Source organism: Hordeum vulgare, chromosome 7H (genome assembly GCF_904849725.1).
Source record: "Hordeum vulgare subsp. vulgare chromosome 7H, MorexV3_pseudomolecules_assembly, whole genome shotgun sequence".
Classification (NCBI taxonomy): Eukaryota; Viridiplantae; Streptophyta; class Magnoliopsida; order Poales; family Poaceae; genus Hordeum; species Hordeum vulgare.
In genome coordinates, this window is record NC_058524.1 from 606,735,602 (window position 1) to 606,760,060 (window position 24,459).

Genomic DNA, 24,459 nt, shown 5'->3' on the forward strand with positions numbered 1-24,459 from the left:
CATTTTATGGGTAATGATAGACAAGCCTGATTAGAGCAGTATTACATCAACCGGTATTCAGAGTTGTTTTTTGGTTTGGGGAAAAATTGAAGATCTGAAGCTAAATACGTTGAGTACTAAAAGAATGAAGGTACATGGTAGTTGAGTACTAAAAGAATGAAGGTACATGGTAGTGCCGTAACTCCTTGTATACCAAATATTTCATGGTTTTTTCTTCAAGATGTAGATCTCAAAGTACACAAAAATAATCAAGTTTCGTGGTAGTTATAATAGCTCATTTCATTTCCAATGAAAATTCAGAGGTGTTCTTTAAACTAAAATATAAGACCTTAAAATAAATAAAAAATAGGTGTTCCCTTAAAAAAATGTGGAGACAACAAACTATCAAGTTCTTCTATCTATATGTAACCATGCATCACTAAGCTCAATATAACTCACTTCTAGCCGAAGTCAAGATCGATTGTAGATCAATGCAAGCAGCTTCAGTATTGCACCTTCCATATGGAATCCATTCCCATGTCTATGCATTTCCACGGTCAAAGTTGATTCCAATATTTCTATGAGTATCTCTACAGTTGCAATATCATTAGCTTCCGAGTTCTGGCAGTTGCTCCCCTGATATAGTTCAAGCAAGAAAAAAATATTCAGTAAACTGAAATGAAAACATCCTAGGGAGTAGAGGGGCTCAGTGTCAAGTAATGGTTTTAGGTAACTATCTGGTTCAACCAGGTATGCCAATGCGTATGTCGTCTCCCATATTTTTACCTTCTAATAATCATAGAAAATGATTCACTTCTCATTACGTGATATAATTAATTGTATTGTGGTCAGCAGCAAGAGGAATGTCTAAATGAGCAGCAATTCAAATAAAACTAACGTCTCTAGGATTGTGTTCTGAAAACTTAGAAATGGAAGACGAGGTAAATTTTCCAACATCCACTACACTTTTTATGATGAGTGGACTGGCAATCATAATTTATTGATGGGCTATGAGTATTATATTCAGCAACCAAAATGACATACTAATTGTGGATTGCCAGAAAGAATCTCTGTGTGTGAACTATTTTCCTGCTTGCAAACATGCGGCAACGCATTTTCATTTTCATTTTGTCAGTGTATTGTTACCAATTGGTGTCAAAATGAAAATATTCAGTAAACTGAAATGAAAACATCCTTGGGAGTAGAGGGCCTGAGTGTCAAGTAATGGTTTTAGGTACTTTCAGAACAATAAACTGACTAAATTTTCATACACCGAGCCCCTGCTGAACATTTTCATTTTGTCAGTCCATGGAAAACTGCTGGACACGGATAAGGCAGCCAATACAATTATTTCACTCGCAAAACTCATCAAATCCTCATTTCCTCAAGAGAGTAATAAACCACCAAGAGCTACCTAAATCAAACAAAACATAGACCGGAACAAATGATAATACAAACATGGACACATATATGATTTAATGAATATTGGGATCATTGGAGGCAAGGCTGCGAGAAACTGGTCGGCGAGAAAATCATCGACCACAGCGCAACCTCGTACTATGAGACCACTGCATTTGATCTAGGGCCCCAATTTCCGAGCACCCCGCAGAGAACCTGCAGGTATTCCGAAGCTACTGAAAGAGCTTCCCCAAATGGCATGGGGCCCTTGAACGTGCATTGCAACCAAAACGTATGACTGACCTAATATGACATCATTTCAACACTTATGAGCCTCAAATTAGACCAAGGTCCTTGGATACCTGAATCATCTAGACACAACTGCACTCATTCCTGAACTCCTAACCCGACGAGCAGAAAAGGGACACAATCACTGAAACAAACATACTATATACGAGCATAAACCACTGGAGAATTACTATTCAACAATCCATTCTACCTTAGGTGCTGCTGGGGTACATGAAGACGCGAACCTTCTCGCCCTGCAAAACAAGAACCGAGTACATCAGCAACGGGTACGACGGATCACGATGACGTGTGAAGGCGCAAGCGAAGGAGAGACTTGTACCATGGAGGTGAAGGCGCAAGCGAAGGAGAGACTTGTACCATGGAGGTGGCAGGGAGGTTGGACCGGAACTGCGCACGGACGACGCCGGAGTTGCCGTGGGGGCGCGTGACCTTGCCCCAGATGCAGCGGAAGGTGGTCGCGCTCGAGGGCGAGGCGTTGACGTTTTTCCCGGGAGAGGAACACCGGGCTCGGCTCCGCGGCGTCCAACGCTGGAGGCGATCAGAGAGCAGGATCCGCCCGTGTGCCGGTGGATCACTCGAAGAACACTGGCTCATTTCTATACCAAAAACTAGATGTGTCATGAACATATGTCATACGTACATGATTGCTTGAACTAAAATTGCAAATGGCAGGCTGGATTGTAGGATCATCGATCAGGCACTCACTCACATGGAGCTAGATTTGTACATGACCGCCTTGTCGAACAGGTGAGCTCCCATGGCCCCGTGGACTCGCGCTTCACGCACTGCTTCAGGTCCTTGGTGAGGTCGTAGACGACGGCGTCGCCGTAGGAGAAGTCGACGCCGATGGCCTCGAAGTAGAGCGCGTGGTTCGTCAGCGTGAGCCTCCGTGCGACAATGTGGACGGATCACCTTACATGAGGCCCTCCTGAAGGAGCACGGACCAGCAGCACCGGCACACAAATTTACCATAGGGAAGGTGCTTAACCAGGCCACATGGACGTGCCGATGTGCTGCAGGACCGGCTGCGTCATGGCGGCGCCGAAGATGTCGAGCACCACCTCGCCGTCGCAGAGGTCCAGCGCCGGCGCCTTGTGCCCGCCAGAGATGCATTTCGTCGATCTCAGCACGCTGAAGATCAACAGAGACATGGAGATCACGCAAATGTCGTACGCTGTGACAATGGCGGGAGCAGAGGATGTCTGTCGTGTCACCTACTTGTCCAGGCTCTTGAGGTACTTGTGGTAGATGAGGAAGTGGAGGCGGCCGCCGGTGGAGTTGGTGAGCGCGTCGAAGAGGTTGCGGACGGTGATCGGGTGCGCCATGGCCGGGCAGGCGGGGGCGATCTTCTCGAACGCCTCCGGCCCGACCGTCCTCCTCCCGTCAACCTGCACATCCATTCCAGAATCCACCAACGAATCATTATGGAATCGATTGAGCAAGAAGAACAGAGCACAATATATAGTGAGGAGGCGTCTTGGTGGGGCTGGAGTAGAATATGGACCCGCCATCGTCGTCGTCGTCATCGGCGCCGTCGCCCCAGCTGAACGCCATTTTCTACAATGATAGGACCGTCGATTCATGTTGATGATCGATCTATTTCAACACACATACACACACAGATGACAGACCTGGAGCTCTGCTTCGGTGTCGGGGTCAGGCGCCTCCCAGGCGAGCATCATGTCGTAGGTGAGGGAGTGGAACTCCCTGTCGCCGAGGTGGTCATGCCGGCGCCTGGTCTCGGCGCGCAGTTCGACGTAGGAGCAGTACTCCACGATGCTCCTGGCGTAGGCGAGCGGCGGCTGCTCGTCCGGCTCCAGCCGCCGCACCAGCTGCTCCACCGGCACGCCGGCGATCCGGGAGAGGGCTTGACGCGCGGCGGTGGCCGGCTTGCAGCATCGGCGGAGCGGCTCTCCTTGCGGGCGGACTGGAGGCCGAAGAAGATCTCCTGGAGGTCGTCCACGCGGGTCTTGGCGCGGTCGCGAAACTGCTGGTGGCGCATCAACGAGCGGGGACCCTTGCCCGCCGCGGAGCCGCCGCCGCCGGTCGGGTCACCCACCATCGGTGCCAATCAGGGCGGTGCTGGTGGTGCGGTTGCGGCGATTGGGAGTGGGGGGTCGATTCGCCTTTGGGGTTGGCGATTGTTTTCTTTGGGGTGGCGATTTTTTTAATTAAACTGACTGGTTTTTGAATGGTTGAATAAAAATCGGTGGTGAAACATGGATGGAAGGGTTGCCAGCGTTAGCGTATCCAGAGGTCGAACCATCGCTCTGGTTGAACAATCACGACGGCAGATCCCCTTTAATAGTAGAAGATGTGTGCCATCAGTTCCTCCTCTCAACCTTACCAGTATATTTTTAGATGAAGCTTCATTTTATTACTTTTTGTATTTATATTTTGTTTCCTTTTTTCATAGAATTCATTTTTATTTCCTGTTTCACTTTCACCTTTTGTTATCTTTTTTGGAATTTATTTGTTTTCACTTTCACCTTTTTTACACAACTATATGTAGACCTTCTAGTGGTACATAGTTTTTTTTGCATTCATTATTATTTTCTTTAAAGTGCATGAGAATTTCTCATGGATTACATGTACATCACTTTGGAAATACATGAAACTTTTTCCTAACCAAAGCAAATATTTCTTGAGTGCAGTGTTTCTGTGCCCAGGCTCATCTCCACCTGAACAGGAAAAAAAATCAAAAGAAAGACTATTTTTTTAAATCGAATTGTTTTTCCCATGGTACATAAGTTCTTGCATGAGGTCCGCTCCATTTTTTAGATCATTTGGACACCTGAGCAACTCGCAGCAAAAAAGACAAATCGGATAAAAGCTGTGGATGAAGAATAAACTATGGATTTTTTTGCCGAGAGTTCCTCATATGTCGAAATAATTCAAAAATTGGAACGGACCTCACACATAAAATTATCTACCATGCAAAAAAATTAGAATTTTTTAAATTTTTAGTATTTGTTTCAAATAAATATTCAGCATGGCTGTAGATGAGCCTGCGCTCAGAAATGGATTTTTGATATTTCTTTTGATTGTTTTTGTTATTATCTAAACACTTCATAAGATAGCCGCAGGATGGGCGAACCAACCCTAGGGTTTGTCGGCAGGCAAAGCCCGAACGACGCCGGCGGCAGGGGAAGATGTTGCTTATCAAGAACTAGTATGGAGGAGCTGGCAGGCTGTTGCCAGATGATGATAGTGCTGCATGGCCGGGCTTCGACTATTGGGAGGCAATGTTCAACGGCCGGTGGCGCTCGTGATCCAACAAAGTGATCTTCAACGCTGGCACGACCTAAATAGGTCATCGAAAAAGAGGGAGTTGGTGCATCGTCCTGGATGGCTATGAGCTCGACATAAGACTCCGACCTGTCGTGCAACAACATGGAGATTTTTTCATGTTTTATTTGGGGATACTTTGAGTTCGTTTGGGGTAAGGAGGTGGCAACACTGCCTCTATTTAGGGACAATGTTTTCACCGCTCTTTCCTCGTTCCGTTGATGTGTTCATCGTCGGCGGAGGGTGTGTGAAGCCTTGTCTTCAACGTGTCATTCGGTCGGTCTACGTTTCTGGTGGAACCGCCTGGATTCGGCTAGCTTTCATGGTATTCGGAGTTTCTACAAGATCTTATCAACCGAACATGGTATATCATAAACACACCCGAAGTTATATGATATCCTGGCAGTAAATCGTACTTCAATAATCCTTCACAAAAAATAGTTTCATGATGAATGAGAGTTCTGTTTTAAAGTATAGTGGAGATCTTTGTGACTTAACTATTCATAGTTTTTAAGCTAAAACTTGCAAAGAGAAAAAGTTAGACTTTATATTGCTATAATTAATGGAGATAGGCAGGCCCAAGTTTTCTGCTCCGCTCCTTCTTCGTACTTTTGGAGGTCTTAACTTTGCATAGTATTGTCTACCTCCATAAGGGAGATTCGATAGTATTTTGCTCAATGTTAATAGAGACGCACTTACTCGGTGCTTGTAATATGGATGTGTCCGACTTATGCGTCAAGTTTCATGATGTGTGATGGTTTTGATTGTGCTCTGGTGGCAGTCTAGAGGACTGCACAATCAGGTGTCACATTCATGTTCCTCGTGGAGTTGGTTCAAATTTGTGGGACATCAGCTCTACCTATGGATGTTGGTGGGTGGGGATTTCAACATCATGCATTGTCGCAGATGGCACCAATCCCGCTTTGTCGGCGGTGACAATGTATGTGTTGGCATAGGATTGGACAAGCCATCCTTCAAGAAATAAAGGCCGTGGAGGGGTTAGAAGGCGAAATGAGCTGCTTTTTTGTTCAAGGCGTACAAATGACTTTTTTTAGGGGTAGCGTACAAATGACTCGGTATTTTTGTTCGAGGCATGGAGATGAGTTGGGTTGGGCTCTTCGTTAGTGAGTGGGGGGGCTTGAAGATCAGCTTACCGGGCCGGTCTTGGATTAGTCCAATCAAGTTGCTTTTCTATTTTTTCTATGAGGTCTTACTTCTTAGACAATGACTTTCAGAATGGGTACAAAAACAAGTTCTCCCCGTCTCCAGCAAGGGAGGGGTGATGGCGGTGACGCGCCTTGAAATCGTTTCAGTGCTGGTAGTCCTTGGTTGTCTATGAATCTGCATGTAATTTATTATTTCTGGTGATTGTTGTCTTCTCATGTTTGATGATGGATAGATCGGAAGTTCTAAAAAAAAAGTAAATTGGATGTACAAATTATATTTGCTACAGTAGTCAAGAAAATGATATCAAGAGGAATGTGGGATCTATTTTTAAATCAAGAAGGACGGGGCGTGTGAAGCCTGACATGTGGCAACCGATAATAAGGTTGGAGACTTGGAAGTTCTAAACCACACTATTAATGGCACAACATATGAAAAGTATGATGACATCAAGCTCTTATACAAGTAACAAAAGAGGATCTAGAAGGGACTCATGATGCTTCTCCTCCACCTCAACCTTAAAAGGATGTTACTAGCACCTCTTACGCATCAATTGCGGCTTCTTTGTTTTCCCATCTACTTAATGGAATGGGTTAAGTTCGATCGTGGGGCTTCAAGAACCAGGAATACCCTAACTTGTAGAAAGGTGGCATCATTCTTTGACCAAAGAGGAATTACCCAACTTAATCCCTAACTACTATTATAGTTACTCTATTCACATCGCACATTAAATATTATCATACATAATGTGGTCATCGCTATTGAAGATGGTGATTTTTTTTCTCCCGTTGCAACGCACGGGCCCTTTTGCTAGTATGTCTAAAAACTGGATTCCTTCCTCGGCATCATGCACAAAACTGGGTAACACGACATCCATGTCAATAATCTTTGTGGGTCGTTTATTTTCCTCTCGCTACCGACACTAACCTGATTTTTATTGGACAAATAAAAATTGCACAGGAAACTAATCTAACAAATTTTGCAGAGAGGCGGTTGTAGAAGTGAGGGTCAGATCTTGAGCGGAGTAGAGAGAAGGAGGGGGGGGGGGGTGAACTCACGGGTCCAGAGAGATGATATGAGGTAGTGCCGGCATCCCCGGCAACTCCTGGCCCCTTGCGCACCCGGCGGCGCTACAACGCCGCAAACGGCTTTCTCCCGGTGACGCGACCAGATTGTCGAACTGGTGGAGGTGATGATGACGATGGAGGCGCTTCCGGCGGCTGTCGTCTGTGAGTACACGGAGGTGTCGTGGAGGAAGAGGAGGCGACGCACGGAGGACCAGCGTGCGGCGGCGAGGGAGCGGGGCTGTCGAGTTGAGGCGGAATCACGTTATCCTGGGATGGTTGGCTTCGTGGGGAAGGAAGGAAGTAAATTTTATCAGGTGAATACGTTATCCCGGGACGCATTTTCTTCTGCCATTCACTTTTTTTACTTTAATAGTACAGTAAATCGGGGACGTGGCATGCGCAAGCGGGCGGCCTCACCTTCGCTCTTGGAGAGTGTAATACAGGAACTTACAGGCAGTGTTGTCGCATATTCCATGACTCCATCAGAACCCGCCCGGCTTGGAGAGAATGAAGCAGCCCCCACCAACCACGCTCCTGCGACGCGTCTCCCCGACGCCCGCAACCACCAACGCCGCCGCTGTCGCCGCCGACGCGCCCGTCGGCCACCCCACCCTCGCCGGGTCGGTAAGCCCGCCAACATTCCCAACCCTGTGCTGCCAAGCTGAGTTCCCGTCGGGCTTCACGCCGCCCAGATCCGGGCCCCGCTCGCAAGCCGATCTGGATCTGGGGCCTCTCAAATCCCAGCCTCGCGGATCTCCGGCGTCAGGCTCCACCATCGTTCTCGAGTCGCCTCCGGTGCCCGCGGCACCTTCTGCCCCCTGCGTGGGGGCACGTCCTACCCGGCGCGTGCGTTTCAATGTCCCCGACCTACCGGCCGTCGGGATGGGGAATAAGGGCACGTGCCGGCCGAGCGGTACTGAAGACACCTGCGTCGACGTTCCCTGGGTGCTGGATTGGACGCTGCTGCCTCCCCCGCCTCTCCTTTCAACGCGTGCGACGACCAAGGCCGTGGAGGTGCCCGCAAGTGCGTCTGCGTCCGGGTCCTCTGGGCATGCTCTGACTTCACTCCCCAGGCCGTCATCAATGGTGCCCGCGTTACCGGCAGGGAGTTCAATGTGCGCGGCGTCATCCCCCACCCTGCCGCGTCCTTGCGGATCCTCTGGTGGATCCTCTGGTATGGAGTTACTGCAGCAAGTTCAGCCCAACGCGAACGCCATCAATTTTTGCAGCTGGCGGGTGGTTCGGCCGGCTCACTGGTGGCGTAAACAGACGGCATTCATGTCTCACCAGTGACAGATGGGTTCCCCAGGACAACATTCAAGGCAGAAGCGAGAAGGAGCCATACTCAGACAGAAACAGAGGAAGGTGTGGAAGGAGGTCACCTGCTATCGCTGCCGGGGCAAAGGCCATTTCTCCTACGACTGCAGAGACCATGTTAAATGCTGCCGCTGCTCAAAGCTTGGACATCTTGCCTAGGAGTGCAAACGCAAAGCCGAGTCCACTCCTCCTCCAAGCTACTGCTCCCTCCCAGCCGACGGTTCAACCATGCCGCGTTCGTCCTCACGCCGCCGATCACCGGCTGCTGCTAACCCTTCGACGGGGGGTCTGGGTGACCCGGAGTTCCGGCCTAAAGAGCGCTACGTCACCTTAGTCGCCACGGCGGCCATGGAGCCACAAGCCACACTGCTGGCCAGCAACGCCGCAGTGCTGTGGCTGGGGGGCTCCCGCCCTCTTGCCACCCTCGAAGACATCAGCGAGGAGATCCACGCACACACCCATGTCGAGAAGGACCTGTTCAAGCTGTCGCCACACTTCCTCGAAGACTACATCGTCCGCTTCGTCTACCCGCACCACCGCGACTTCCTGACAACCCGAGGGCGCTTCGGGAGTGGCCGCCTCGATATCCATGCCAACAAGTGGCGGGCAAATGCACACGTCGACGTCACCAAGATTTGCTTCCATGTCCACCTCTCCATCGACTATGTGCCACTCCATGGGTGGGACACTCAGCTCATCTCCAGTCTCATCGGCGACGACTGCGTGCTGCACTACTTCGACTCCGAGACAACCCTCAAGCAACATGCCTCCGCAGTCAAGCTTTGGGCATGGTTCTTTGACCCCGCTCTTATCCCGCGGGTCAGCTGGCTGTCCATCATCGACAAGCAGCCATCTGACGCGATGGGGCGCTCTGGCCTCGCCGGCAGAGTTATCATCCACCTCGAGCGGGTCGAGGACTTCTCCCCGGATGCTGACGGGAAGGTGCCAAGGCGGCCCTGGGCCTCCAAATCCTTCCAGTGGCGTCGCGGGGTGGTGGACGGCGAGGTGGAGTGAAGGGACGACGTGCGGCCCCCTGCAAGAGACCACGGACATGGGCGTCGCGACGACGACCGCAACCGGCGCCGCGACGACGTTGATGATGACAACCATCGGGGCCGTGAAGAGGGTCGCAGCTAGGCTTCGAGGCTCTTCAGGAGCCGTTCGCGCGCTGCACCATCAGCTGATGATCGTCGTCGGTCTGACCGGCCCACTGACGAGCGGCTCTCTGACAGGCGCCCAGACGAGGACCGCAGGGACAGAAGAAGGGAGATGCCACACAGCCGCAGAATTGACTTCGCCTTAGTGCAGCGTCTTCCGGATGGCACTGTCATTCCTGCATCGGGACGACGCCCTGCGCACTCTCCACCGACCACGCCAAGACGCGGTGATGCTGCCAGGGGACTGGGATCCGATCGCGGTCGCCCAGTTTATCGCCCAACACGCACCAGTGACCCCTTGGTCATGCCTTCCGAGGATGCCACTCCACCAGCAGGCCCTATCAGCACCAATACCATCCATCCCAAGGAAACACCAGATTTTTCAACCCCAGTCAGCAACGATAACAACCAGTGTGGGGACGCCACTGCCCCCTCAACTTTAGGTGGCCTGGTGGTCGAGCGGGAGATCGACTGCGGCCGGTCTCTGACCCAGGAGGCCACTGGTGGGGCGACCACACCGCCGACGCTGTTCACCACCGTCTGCGCACCTTTACTCCATTCCCCACCACCACCCCAAAGAGCAGCCACGAACAGGAGGAAGACCATGGCTGCTATGGACATCACCATGGGGGGAGGGTGGATTCACCTTGAGACGGTCCAACATCCGAATCAAGAACAAAGGCTGCGTCACACCCATTGCAAAGATGGCCGAGAAGCTGCTGTGCCGTCGCATGGGCATCGTCAACGAGGGTGACCAACTCACCGAAGAAGCCATTGGGAAGTTTGCAGCTTTGTTTCATGGGCGACTGCCTGTCATCGCGATCGATGCTCTTCGTGCCCTTTTTCGTCTAGACTGTGACCTGACCAGGGCGGTCGAGGATGCCCTGATGGCACATGGGGGTGCAGGTGCGCTGGAGCCCCCTTCTGAGGACGCAATTCACCCTTCGGCGACGCTGGAGCCCCCCTCCGAGGACGCAGTTCAGATGGATGCTGGAACTGCGGCGGCAGCCTGATACGGTCAGCTGTCAGCGACCTGGGCTTAGATAGTTCCCATGTTAGGTTCCAATTGCAGTAATGGGTGTAGGGGGTGTGTCATCCCAGCTTATTGTGGCACGGTGGGGGTTAAAGCTACTGTTAGTTGGCTCGAGCTTTCCACTCTGCTTGTATCGCATGTATCCAGACCATGGTATCTTTCAGCAATCAGTTTCTATTCCAGGGCTACCAAATTTGCTCCCAGGATGGTTTCTTCAACTAGTTATGCATCAAACTGGACTCCCCACTGGACCCCTTGCAGATCATGTCAAGCAGGTTTCGGGTTTTATAGGTTCCAATGATAACACAAGATTGCAATATCTTATGCTGGAATGTCCGCGGTCTAAACAACATGGACAGAAAGACTACCGTGCATGAGACTATAGAAGCGGCGCAATGCCAAATTGTATGTTTGCAGGAGTCAAAACTGTCGGACGTGGATCATTTCACGGCCTCCTTCCTGGGTGGACACAGGCTAAAACAATTTGCACAAAGACCCGCACAAGGCACTCGTGGAGGCATCCTTCTTCTCTGCGACGAAGACAAGGTTCGATGCTCCAACATCCAAGCGGGCAAATTCTGCCTATCGGCACAGGTTCTCATAGTTTCATCAAAGGAGCACTTGAAAATCACGACGGTCTACGGCCCAACTGCCTCAAGTAGAAAGGAGGACTTCCACGCCGAGCTGCTGGGGCATAAACCACCATTAGGTGATCGGTGGCTAGTTTGTGGGGACTTCAACCAAATCCACAGAGCTTGCGACAAAAACAAACCAACTTTCAACAGGCTAAGAATTAGGAAATTTCGGGAGGCACTGGCGAGGAGGGAACTAAGCGGAATCCATCTCCAAAATCGACGTTTCACTTGGAGTAATGAACGGGAAACCCCCACCCTTAGCAAGCTTGATTCATTCTTTTGCAACTCGGAATGGGATACCTCCTTCCAGGGTCACATTCTTCATGCGCTATCTTCCTCCCTTTCGGACCATTGCCCGCTGCTCCTATTCCAAGCGCATGGACCGAAATGCCCTAAGACCTTCCGTTTTGGAAACTTTTGGATTTCGATGCCCAACTTTGGGCGAGTCGTTCAGTAGGCTTGGGAGACGGAAACTGGTCACAGTGAGCCATACCACATACTGTTCCACAAATTGCAAAAAACAGCCTCCATGCTTCAAAGTTGGAGCAAACAACTTTTCTCCAACACAAAAATTCAACTTCATGCGGCCCTACACGTCATTCTTCACCTCGATATGGCCCAAGACTCGCGACTACTCTCTCAACAAGAATCGAATTTGAGAGCTAGATTGAAGAGAAGAGTCATTAGCCTTGCCGTTCTCGAAAGGACGAGGAAAAAGCAATGTGCGAGAATCAAGGATCTCAAAGCCGGAGATGCAAATACCAAATACTTTCACACGAGGGTCAATGCGAGGAGAAGGAAGAATTACATTCATAGGCTCAAAGTTGGACCTGGTTGGGTAACCTCTCATGCGGAAAAAGAAAAGGTGGCACACGAGCACTTCTCTGCTATCCTTCAGAATGGGGTCCCTCGGTCCCGGGACCTTAATTGGGAAGGCCTACAATTCAATCAATGCGATTTAACCAGCCTCGGTGACGCCTTTACGGAGAACGAGGTCCTCTCCGCCATCTCGCAAATGCCGAGCGACAAGGCACCAGGACCGGACGGTTTTACAGGAGCTTTCTTTAAGTCTTGTTGGTCGATCATCAAAGTGGACATGATGAAGGCGATCAATGCCTTCTCGAATCTACAAACCACACACCTGCACTGGTTAAACTCGGCAAACATCGTGCTTTTACCCAAGAAAGATGGCGCATAAGAGATTTCAGATTTTCGTCCAATAAGCCTCATACATGCTTTCACAAAGATTCTGTCCAAAATCATGGCATCTCGGCTAGCCCCCTTCATGAATGAATTAATCTCCAACTCTCAAAGTGCTTTCATCAAATCCAGAAGCATCCACGATAATTTCATGTTTGTTCGGGGCTTTGACCGCCGTCTACATAGGAACAAGACCCCTTCATTGCTGCTTAAGTTGGACATTATGAAGGCCTTTTACTCCATCCGCTGGGACTATATTTCGGACTTGCTACAATGCCACAGCTTCCCTCCCAGATTTAGAAACTGGATTACCTCCATTTGGGCTTCCTCATCTTCGAGAGTCCTTATCAATGGTATCCCAGGCGAGCCAATAAAACTTGGAAGAGGGCTTCGACAGGGTGACTCCCTGTCTCCGTTGCTGTTCGTCATCACTATTGATCCTTTACAACAGCTTCTTGATAAGGCCACTGATCTTGGCCTTCTCCACCGTCTTCGTGGTCGGGCTTCCACTATGCGTACCTCTCTCTACGCCGATGGCGCTGCTATCTTTATGGCTCCTATCAAAGAGGACATACAGAATCTTGCGGTCATTCTTGCTAACTTTGGGGAGGTCTCAGGCCTCAAGGCTAACCCTCACAAGAGTATTGTCGCACCCATTCACTGTGCCAACGTTGACCTCGATGACATTCTTCAAAGCTTCCCTGCCCCTAGAGCTGCTTTCCCTTTGCGTTATCTTGGCCTACCTCTGTCCACACACAAACTTAAGAAATCTGATTGTCAATTTCTGGTGGACAAGGTGGCTAGAAAACTTCCCCCATGGCAAGGATGGAACATTAACATCGCGGGGAGAACCACACTGGTCAAATCCGTACTTTCCTCTCTAGCCATATACTTCATCACCGCACTCAACATTCCGGCTGGGACCTTCGCAGAAATAACGAAGATTCAGAGGGCCTTCTTATGGGCAGGCACCAACTCGGTCTCTGGAGGTCAATGTAAGGTCAACTGGAAGTTGGTTTGCAGACCATTACATCTTGGAGGATTGGGGATCCTCGATCTAGAAAAGTTCTCCAAAGCCCTCAGACTACGATGGTTATGGTTCCAGTGGGCTCATCCAGCAAGGGCGTGGGTCGGGTTTGACATTCCGTGCGGAGATGACGAGATGGACTTGTTCTACTCGGCCACAACGGTGATCATAGGGGATGGCAAGAAAGCGAGTTTCTGGTTCGCTCCTTGGTTACAGGGGCAAAAACCTAAGGATTTGGCTCCGGACATCTTCGCCCTTTCCAAGTGCAAGGCGGCAAGTGTGGCCCATGCACTGACGAACGATGCTTGGATTAGTCGCATTGACATGCAGAGAGGGTTCTCTTTGGAGGCCATACAACTGTTCATTACTCTTTGGACCAAGATTCAGGAGGTTCATTTGGAGGGCGGCACGGAGGACGCCATTCGATGGAAATTCATGGGAGATGGCCGCTACACTGCCGCCACGGCTTACCAGATGCAATTTGCAGGGGCAATCAAATCTGACATGCCCACGAGGGTATGGAAGGTTTGGGCGCCGCCAAAAGTTAAACTTTTCTCATGGTTAATTATACAAGACAGAGTGTGGACTGCCGATAGACTAACCCCTAGGGGCTGGCCAAATTGTGGTCTTTGTCAACTGTGCAAGGCTGTTCCTGAAACTGCTTCACACCTCTTTTTTAAATGCCGCTACTCAGTCAGGATTTGGAACTCCATCTGCGGATGGCTTGGATTTCAATCGCAGACCAATGTTTGGGCTGATCTTCCGTCTGTGAACAACTGCTGGGATGCTCACGGTCACATTGGCACACACAAAAAGGCTTTCAAATCCATGATGATGCTTGTCTGTTGGGCGATCTGGAACGGGAGGAATGCTAGGGTTTTTCAGAACAAGGCATCTTTACCTTCCCATGTAGTGGCTACCATCAAGGCTGACGCAATATTACGGACGAAAGCGGGCGCTAGGTCCTTGGGGAGTATTATCCCAGGAGAATAAGTAATTTCTGTCTTTTAGCTTGGCCTGTGTGGCCATGTAATCGATATTCTATGCTACTTTCTTCTTGATTAATGCAAGAGGCAAATCTTTTGCCTCCGTTTCAAAAAAAAAGAACCCGCCCGGCCAATCGTGCTGCTATCTTTATAAAACTTATACGCCTGGTCTGGTGTCGCGTGTAGAACCTGGTAGTAATTCTTAACGAAGAAAGATACAAGCCCTACCACTTCATGTGGAGGGGTTTGATGAGAATCAGCCTGCATTGCCACTGCTGAAAGGAAATTATACATTAATAATTGGTAGATAAACTGAGTTGAGATATTATATATGAGCATAAAGAGATTCTAACATTATTTAATTAGAAGGAACAATGCAGAAAATCGTAGATTGTTAAAGATTCAATTGATAAAGAGAAGATGCACGCAGAGACATGGAGAGAAGGATGAGGAGATGGAAGGGGCGACGTTACCTCGATCAAGCAGCACGGAGAAGCGGATCATACGAGACTGAGGACGAGTCACCGGCTAAAACCCTAGAAGCCACACAAAACAGCACGGGAGAATAGGTTTTTGTGGGACACGCCAGCGAGCACAACAGCAGGGGAGGGGGCGTCCGGGTTAATTTAGAATGCAGTTATCCGATTCTGGTTCCTCTTTCCCTTGCCGTTTGTGCGGGCGTGCGGCTGACCGACATGCATGGGGTTTGTCCAGGAGACGGTGGCCGATCTCCTTTGTCTACATGATGACTACATGGAGAGTTGGAGACGACGGTGACCACGAAATCACCAATTGAGCAGTACTTATTTCAAGAGTCACTTCCACCTTCTCAAGTTGGAACAAGTGGCCTAACGCATGTGTGTCACTTATAGTAACCTATGATTTTTCTTTATTTCGTAGATCCTTCATTTAAAAATGTTTCATCTTTTATACGGTGCGTCATACCTTCGTCCCTGAATTCCTCGCATTGAGATTTTCAAAACGAAATCCCATGTTGATAAGTTTTGACAAACTATTTTTTCAAGACAAAAATCAAAAAAAAAAAACCGTGCCTCTCGCGAAAGAAAGAAAGCTACCGAGAGGCACATAGGAAGCAAATCTCTATCTTTTGCGAAAGCAAAATCGTGCTTCTCCGAGAGGCGCGACCTTGTCTCTCGCGAAAGCAAATCAATGCCTCTCGCGGAACCAAAATCGTGCCTCTTATGGAATAAAAAACAGAAAATATTTTTTTTTGTTTTCGAGTTGCATGACCGTGTCTCTCATGAAAGCAATTCCGTGCCTCTTGTGAAAGCAAAATTGTGCATGTCATGGAAGGAAAAAAGACATTTTTTCATTTCGGAGCGGCACGGCCGTGCCTCTTTTGAAAGAAAAACAAACTCATTTGTTTTTCGTTTTTGTGTCTCTCACGAAAACAAAACCGTAGCTCTTGAGGAAGAAGAAAAAACGTTTTCTTTTTCATTTTCGAGAGGCGCGATCGTGCCTCTTGTGGAAGAAAAAACAAGCCTCTCGAGAAAAAAACATGTTTTTTACGCAAAAATATTGTTTTTGAATTCTTTTCGTCCAAAAACTGTCGGGTCCTCGATCCTAAGCCATACAATTCCAGTTTGTAACACATCATATCACTTTGTGACCTCACGCACGTTAATCACCTCGGCTGCCACCTTATCTTGGCCTGGACCGTTTGTGCCTTTTGGCTCACGTATATGACTATGTTGCCAACAATCATATGTCAGAGAACCTGGGTCGGCATGACTAGTTATAAACCCAAGTGGCACAACCATACAGGAACATGCATCCATAAAACCCAACAATGCAGGTGTCAGTCATCATCGTGTGTAGACGAGTCGTTGCAAGCTACATGGACTCCATGACACCATGTGACATTTCCCCGTGGGGACAGACACAACAACAAAGAAGGATGCATGTCGGTCAATCAATGTGTCCGGAGTAGTAGCAAGCTACCAAGGCTCAGTGAAAGCATAAAGAGGCATTTTCCTGTAGAGCAGGCTACCATAGGCACACAACTAGGTGTCGAATCTCATACATACCAATGCATTTTAAACATACACATAATATGCATGATATGTGTAGATACAACATGGCATCATAACATATAACTCTACAACACATCATTTATTTAGAAGGCTCCCAAGAGCCAACGTAGTATAATTTTACAAATAGAGGGGTCACATGACCCAACATTCAGAGCATACGAACAACAAGCGGAAGTTACATGTCTGGATACAGACCTCTATTAAAAGCGGCTGGAAGAGCCTGAAAAGCTGCAACCACCCTACCATAGGAGCCAGATCACTATCTAGGTTCCCAAGTTATTCCTTCGATGTGAACGTCAACACGAGAACATACAATGAAGAACGTCTATGTCTGTCAAAATGTAAATAAGCAACACTGAGTACAAAGGTACTCAACAAGACTTACATCACAACTAACTACATATGCATCATGCATCAATGAACGGGATTGTAGGGTTTACTGCAGAAATGCCAGCTTTGGCCTTTCGCTAACCTAGACAACGACAATGTTTCATACCTCTCTCGTCTCCCTACGAGAGAGCGCACACGGGTTCACATATCCATCATATCAATACACCACCATGGATCCTCTCGTCATCCTACGAGAAAGCCATCCATAGCACTCACACTTATCTTGATCATTTTAGAGTATCCGTTAAAGTTGTTTATCAAACATGCAAGTATTCAAGTAGTCTATATCCAAGGAAGCGGCTATTCGAATAGATAGTTACCTTACAGGGGTGTACTTCATCACAAATGCTCCCGCCACTTATGGCCACGTGCACATAAAACAAGCACCTCGGCAACCTAGCAGAAGTCCAGTGAAGGAGTCGGGCTGTACTTCACTTATCGCAACAGGGGTGTACTTCATCATGGGAATTGTCTTTCGCCACTCTCGTACAAGTGGCAGCATATCAAATCCCTCCTTTCACATATTTGACGGAGCTCTGGCGTAGATTCTTGATGTCTCTTCGGGCGATGAGGGTAGGGTTTCCTAACACGCGTTTGCGACGGAGACAAATGGTGCCGGACGCTTTAAATCGGTTCAAGGGTTCAATGATGACGACTGTAGCTACAGGGCATCCGTCCTTAAGGGCTAGTGCATGCAGTCTCTCTGACTGTCATCGACAAGGTCATGCCAACTTCAACAGGGGAGAAGCGACAACGGCATGCCGACAACTCGTTTAGTGGCAGTAGTGGTCGTTCACTGGTCTAGAGACTTCAATGTAATTTTCGTTATGTTGACATATCTTCAGGTTTAGCTAAGGAACTTGAAAGATTTGGATTCTTTTTCATAGAAAAGAAAACACGTGTGATAAAGTCACGCACTGTAACGTATACGTGCGTACTCTTGATCACGACGGTATCCGATAACCGATCGATCTCTAAACCTGACTAAGATATCGATTCGGTTTCTAGCTTCGTGCCTTGTCTCCGTTGTCTGACCCTTTAAATATAGGATAGGAGGTAGCACCCAGCCCAACCTGAACCAAATCCATCCAAGAAGCTTACGAGCTTTCCCTTCCCGAGGAGAAACCAAGGAAGCAAATCGAGAACCATGGCTGATGCGACGCCGGCGGAAGCAAGCAGCAGCGGCGATGCCGCGGGCAAGATGATCACGTTGATCAGCTCGGACGGGGAGAGCTTCGAGGTCTTGGAGGAGGCGGCGGCCATTTCGCGGACGATCAACCACATGATCGAGGACAACTGCGTGGAGAACGGCGTGCCGCTGCCCAACGTGCCCTCCAAGATCCTCGCCAAGGTCATCGAGTACTGCAACATGCACGTCCCCAGCAGCTCCGACGCCGCCGGCGGAAGCGGTGAGAAGGACCTGAAGAGCTTCGACGCCGGCTTCATCGCCGTCGACCAGGCCACGCTGTACGACCTCCTCCTGGCCGCCAACTACCTGGACGTCGAGGGGCTCCTGGACCTGTGCTTGCAGACGGTGGCGGACATGATCAAGGGCAAGACGGTGGAGGAGATACGCAAGACGTTCAACATCGAGTGCGACTTCACGCCCGAGGAGGAGGCGGAGATCAAAAAGGAGAACCAATGGGCCTTCGAGTAGAGTAGACACGTCTCCCACTACAACTTTTTTTAATCTTCATCTGCAGCTGCATGCTTAAGTCAATTGTATTTTGCTCTTTTTCTTGTTCAATTAATTACTCTACTACTTTAGGCTACTTTACTTGGTCTTTTGGAGCCGTGATCAAAACCATATCGGATGCATAGATATTTGGTTCGCTTATAGACTATTACTGGAATGTATGGGATATTTCAGGCGAAATGAGTTATGCACTGTGCTTCTATTCGTTGGATAATGATATCAAGCTCTTTTTTTTTTTTTGGATTGGACGTGTTAAATACTCCCTCCGTTCCTAAATATAAGTCTTTTTAGAGATTCCAACATGGGACTCCATACGGAACAAAACGAGTGAATCTACACTCTACAATATGTCTATATACATCCGTATGTAGTTCAATAACGAAATCTCTAAAAAGACTTATATTTAGAAACGGAGGGAGTAGTAACTAAAACGCTAGTTATTGTTCCTCTTTCTATCTCGTGACTGCGGCGTCTAGGGCACTTACCCCTCCTCCTCCTCCCCCCCCCCCCCCCCCCCCCCTCCTCCAATATCGGAGACGGGAATCACGATGCCTAGGCTGTGCGTGCCATAGATGTGTCTGAGGCCTATCCCTCCGTGGCTTGTCTTGCCCAAGAAAGGGGAAGCAGTTGAGTAACTTTGGTGCTGCTGGAAGGGTCCTAGCGTTGGGTGATAGTACGGGATGGAGAGGAGATGTTGTTTCGTTGGTATAAGGTAATAAGGCTAAGGACATCGCAATCAAGAACTGCTTCTTGGGAGAGGACACTACACAAAGGTTGTGCCCCATGTACGGCTCTTACAACGCTAGCAATGCTCACTATTTTTAGTTTTGTGTGAGGTGATATTTACCCGGGGATCAGTTATTGCTCTCTGTTTTTAGTTTTGCGTGTGGTGATATTTACCCGGGGATCAGTATCGAAGGGTGACACGAAAGTAAGAACTGGCCAAACTCTAAGCCCAAAATGCTAGCACAGGCCGAATAAGCAAATTGTCTCACATGTGCTACCATTTACCAAGTTTAATGTGCGAAACACCATTTGGTTTTACTATGCCTTATTTATTCAGGAGTTGATTTATATTTTGTGTTCCAAGTCATATATATGTATCACTATTGTTCTGACTCATTTGATGGATGCAATTAGCATATGCCAACCAAAAAGGGAAAAAACATGTAAGGTTGCATTTTTTTATATACCGGGCTTCTTTCCTTTGTGGGGCTTCTAAACTCATTTTCATGTAACAAAACATATGCCTATTTTCCATGGATCTTGAACCGTAGCTTACTTTGTTCACAATCTACTTCAGGCAACTTGCCTAAAGACACAAAGCTAATATACTACTTTTGATAGATACCCCATTGGAGGAAGTCTACAGGAAAAACACGATTGGAGGAAGTTTAAGGGGAAAAAACAAGATTGGAACCCTTATGAAAAATCATAGCCAAACAAAATATTTAGCTTCCTATGCTATGCCATGTAGTACCAAAAAATAGTACTATTGACAAAGTACATGGTTCCTGATGGGAAATATGAAAAATAAACTGGTCGGAAAATGATCAGGCACCAATATGAACTCACATGAACATCAACGAGGAATGAGCATTGATAACCATCTAGAGGTGGAGACGATTGCACACAGCTTCTACACCGTTGTCGGCTGTTGTTATTAGCTCTGAATGCAACCCATCTATTTAGTTCATAGTCTTTAGAGTTCAGAGACACTGGAGGACAATCAGAACGCATATCTAGAGTTTTCTTATATTACATCTGAATTTATTTCAATGTTTCAAATAAGGGGTTATTTTCTTTAGCGGTGGCTCGACCAGAAGCTATAAAAAGCTATAGTCAAGCTATAGTAGAGCTAAGCCTCATTTAGCGTTTCTTTTAAATCATAAAAAAATTAAAACAAGAAGTATATAATCAGACATCATATATGACATATTGAGTATATTTTACATAGACACATGTTCGCACATGAAAACACGAGTACCAAGAGGCATCCTAATTCAGTAACCAACCTTCACATCAATGCATCATATATATCATAAACAAGAACCAAAAATAATGTAAGAGTATAGTTTTATATTGTGGCTTAGTGACCTAAATGATTCCAAATTTAACACTATGGCAAAAAATAACAGGCTATTAGCCTAATTTTTGATTTAGCATTAAAAGTGCATAGCTTTAGCGGGAGTGCAGCTGACTATTTAAAACACTGATTTTGTTGTGTGTACGTCAATTACCTACCTACTCCTCCCCCTCCCTTCCTCCCAACCCTAGCCGCCCCCCGGCATCACTCCCTCCCCCCCTTCCTCGCCGCCGCGTGAGGCAGCCGCCGGGCAAGCCCGGGGCGCCAAGGATCGTGGCGGCGGGGCCTTGGCTGCCCTGCCTCTGCGTGGGGAACCCCGGATCTGGAGCGGCGGCTCTATGGACGAGGCACGACAAGCTAGCAGCCGTGCAGGCGGTGGATCTGGGTCCCGGTCGCGCGGGTGGCGGGATCCGGTAGTCGTTGGCGGCCGGCTGCGACTTCTGTGGTGGCCGGTACGCGCGATCTGGCGCATCCCCTCCTCCCCTGTTCGGCGTGCGGGCTAGCCTGGTCGGGCCGCGCTTCCTTGGGTCGCCGGTTCTGTACAGGAGATGCTGCTGGTGGCGGGGATCTAGTTCGGGTGAAATCCCTGACATGCCATGGCCGGCCGCGTCGACAGCGACGCCTGAGGGCGCCCTTCTCCTCCTTGGAGGCATCGGTATGGACTGATCCCCTCACTTCCCCTTCACATAGGTCTTTCGGATGGAAGCCCTAACTTTGTCGGGCGGCGGCGGCGCTCACGCTGTCGTTTCCTTTTTGAAGGCGTCGCTTTGGAAACCTTGGGGCTGGGTGGCGCTTGTGGGTGGTGGGCGACGCCGGTGGTGCGGCCCTATCCTAGCATGGATATGCGTCCGCTACTTGGAGATGGACTCGCGTAAGTGGAGGACATCGTTTGGCGTCATGGTGGCCGATGGCGGAGGCACCTGCTAAGGTTGGCACCTCAATCTGCTCTGAAGATGAACCGGTGGAAGATGGTGGTGGTGACACATGTGAGTGCGTCAGACCAGTTTGTGCCCCGGACCCGGTATGTGGCTCGGTCGGGGCCTCCGGCTTTAAATGTTAGACTTAGATGAAAGATCTGAGTATTTGGCCCAGCTTGTACCCCTTCGTCATATGGATAGGAGTAGCGGTAGATGTTGCCAAGATGACGGATTCATATTTATTGTTGTACTGCTTTATAAGGTCCTCACGAATAATCAATAAAATGGTCGCAAGAGATGGGAGGTCATCCTCGTTTTAAAAAAAAAATGTAGCAGGATAGCTTCCAATTGCCTAACGCGGCCGGGCACGCCTGACTCGTGCCTTTCTCCTCGCAGTATATATGCCGCACCACCAGCTTCGTCCCCGGCTCAACACTCAACAGTCACACGACTCATCAGCTCGACGAGCACACGAGAGCCAGCCAACACACACCAAGGAAGCACAACATGCATCCATGTCGGGACCTCCACCTCATCGTCTCGGCGGCCCTCCTATTCTTCTCCACCTCCGTCCTCCTTTCGGCCGTCCCGGCGGCGAGAGCCCAGCAGGAAACAGGTACGCTGGCTTCCCTTCCGATGGACCCGTGCCTTCATTTCTTGATGGTTCATGTCCGTTGCATCGATCCTGTCTTGATTGCAGACCACGAGGAGGAGTTCAGCTACTCGCTGGACGCCGAGAACGGGCCGGCGCACTGGGGCGAGATCAAGGAGGAGTGGTCGGCGTGCGGCAACGGGGAGATGCAGTCGCCCATCGACCTCGCCAGCCAGCGCGTCTCCCTGGTGCGCCGCCTCGGCCACCTCAACCACTCCTACGCCCCCGCCAACGCATCCATCGTCAACCGCGGCCACGACATCATGGTGCGGTTCGAGGGCGACGCAGGGAGCGTGTCCATCGACGGCACGGCGTACCACCTCCGGCAGCTGCACTGGCACGCGCCAACGGAGCACAGCGTGAACGGCCGCCGGTACGACATGGAGCTGCACATGGTGCACGAGAGCGCCCACAACAAGGCCGCCGTCATCGGCGTCTTCTACGAGATCGGCGCCCACGACGCCTTCCTGCACAAGGTATTACCAACCAAACAGGCGCACGCGGATGCTTTGATGCCGCCATGCCTTCTCTCCTAGCTTGTGTTATATATCTTGATTAATTCGTCGTCGATCTCGATCTTGCGGTGGATCAGCTGGAGCCATACCTGGAGATGATCGCGAAGCAGCCGGAGAGGGAGGAGAAGGTGGGGGTGGTAGACGCCAGGGGCGCGAGGGGCAGGGCCAGCGTGTACTACCGCTACGTGGGCTCCCTCACCACCCCGCCATGCACCCAAGGGGTCATCTGGACCATCGTCAAGCGGGTAGATTTCGTTCCCGCAGTCATTCTTTTCTCTAGTAACTATTATTCAGAACGATCAACGAATTATTTTCTTCACCTTGGTTGATCAGAATTTTAGATCACTGTAAGAGTGAATGTCCTGCTACGTCATATATATGGACCATGGTTGGTGAATGGTGATGGAATTGATTCTTTCTCGAACTTGTCTCTGGTTCTGCAGGTTCGTACCGTGTCGCGGCATCAGCTAGAGCTTCTCCGAGAGGCAGTCCACGATGTAAGATTTTTCTTTTCCCCAATGCAGTTTCATTTTATTTCTCGAATCCTATCCTCCTGTGCACTGAACACTTTCTTTAATTCGGTTGACCAAAAACATGGCTAAAATGCCAAAGCGATAAGAAAGCTGCCTTCAGCACGGTTAATCTCGACACAGCCATGGACTAACATGTGATTGAGTCAGTGCAAAGAAATAAAGAAAAACTCGGACTGATTTCCTTCCTTCCATCGTCCGTGCAGGAAATGGAGAAGAACGCGAGGCCGCGTCAGGAGGTGAACAGCAGAGACATCACCATGTTCTGGCCTATCCAGCAGAATAAACACTGATATTATTATCAGTTTATCGCAGTGGGTTCTCTGCTTAATTGGAGTTTGATAGTACGTACTTCAACAGCCTGAGAGATGGATTAGGCCGGTTGCGCATTGTCTACCTACATGTGGTTATAGAACTGCAATTTGGTTCGTTTTCTATCTGTACATTTCGATGCCTTGTAGAGTATACGGCAACTGAATAAAGGAGCATGACTAGTTCGTGTCCGTGCACATATGTTGATGTTGGGTTGGGTCCTACTTCAACATGATTGTTGTTGGGTACTCGATAGCTCCTCCAACTGCCACTACCATTAAAAATGAGAAAACTGGCAAACATTTGGTTATGCAAGGTTGACATTCGTATCAGGGACTGGCTGAAATAATAAGACCACATCTGTCTGCCGGTAGCCTTGTGCTGTCTCCTTGATGATCATTCAATGACTTGTTTATAATCTGATAACTCATCAACTGCCACTGCCGTTAAGATTGGAAGAACCTGGCAAGGATTTGATTATGGTTGACCATCCAGCTAGCTGCTACCTCCTTGAAGAATCATGCAACCAATAGTTTTCGCCGTGATCGGATCTCTCTGGGTGCAACCATTGCTAGAGCTCCAAAAAAGATAAGCTTGAATATCCTAGAATGTTACCAATCTGATATTCCTGATTCCGTTTGGCTATTAGTTTCATATGGATCAGGGTGCTCTTATAACATAAAATAGAGCGGTGTCGGCCTCACTAGTTGTTGTCCCTGGTACGCTCAATGATTCCATTGAGATTAA

The 24,459-nt window shown here is 49.0% G+C and overlaps 2 protein-coding genes across 2 annotated transcripts; both read left to right on the forward strand.

The window, feature by feature from the left end:
- Positions 1–18,151: 18,151 nt before the first annotated feature.
- On the forward strand, positions 18,152–18,661 carry LOC123412991 (SKP1-like protein 1A). Its single transcript, XM_045105939.1, has one exon. The coding sequence runs from the start codon at positions 18,152–18,154 to the stop codon at positions 18,659–18,661; it is 510 nt and encodes a 169-aa protein (XP_044961874.1).
- Positions 18,662–22,151: 3,490 nt separating this feature from the next.
- Positions 22,152–24,003, forward strand: LOC123411503 (alpha carbonic anhydrase 7-like). Its single transcript, XM_045104461.1, has 5 exons — positions 22,152–22,319; positions 22,404–22,831; positions 22,948–23,115; positions 23,314–23,367; positions 23,607–24,003. Exons 1-5 carry the CDS (start codon positions 22,211–22,213, stop codon positions 23,691–23,693), a joined length of 846 nt encoding a protein of 281 aa, XP_044960396.1. The 5' UTR covers positions 22,152–22,210; the 3' UTR covers positions 23,694–24,003.
- The last annotated feature ends 456 nt before the right edge of the window (positions 24,004–24,459 follow it).

What these genes read in the sequence shown, in the direction of transcription:
- LOC123412991 (XM_045105939.1), top strand. Translation starts at nt 18,152, where the DNA reads ATGGCTGATGCGACGCCGGCGGAAGCAAGCAGCAGCGGCGATGCCGCG.
- LOC123411503 (XM_045104461.1), top strand. Translation starts at nt 22,211, where the DNA reads ATGCATCCATGTCGGGACCTCCACCTCATCGTCTCGGCGGCCCTCCTA. An exon ending in ACGACGCCTTCCTGCACAAG is followed by an intron (nt 22,832 to 22,947) that starts GTATTACCAACC and finishes GCGGTGGATCAG; the next exon opens with CTGGAGCCATACCTGGAGAT. An exon ending in TCTGGACCATCGTCAAGCGG is followed by an intron (nt 23,116 to 23,313) that starts GTAGATTTCGTT and finishes CTGGTTCTGCAG; the next exon opens with GTTCGTACCGTGTCGCGGCA.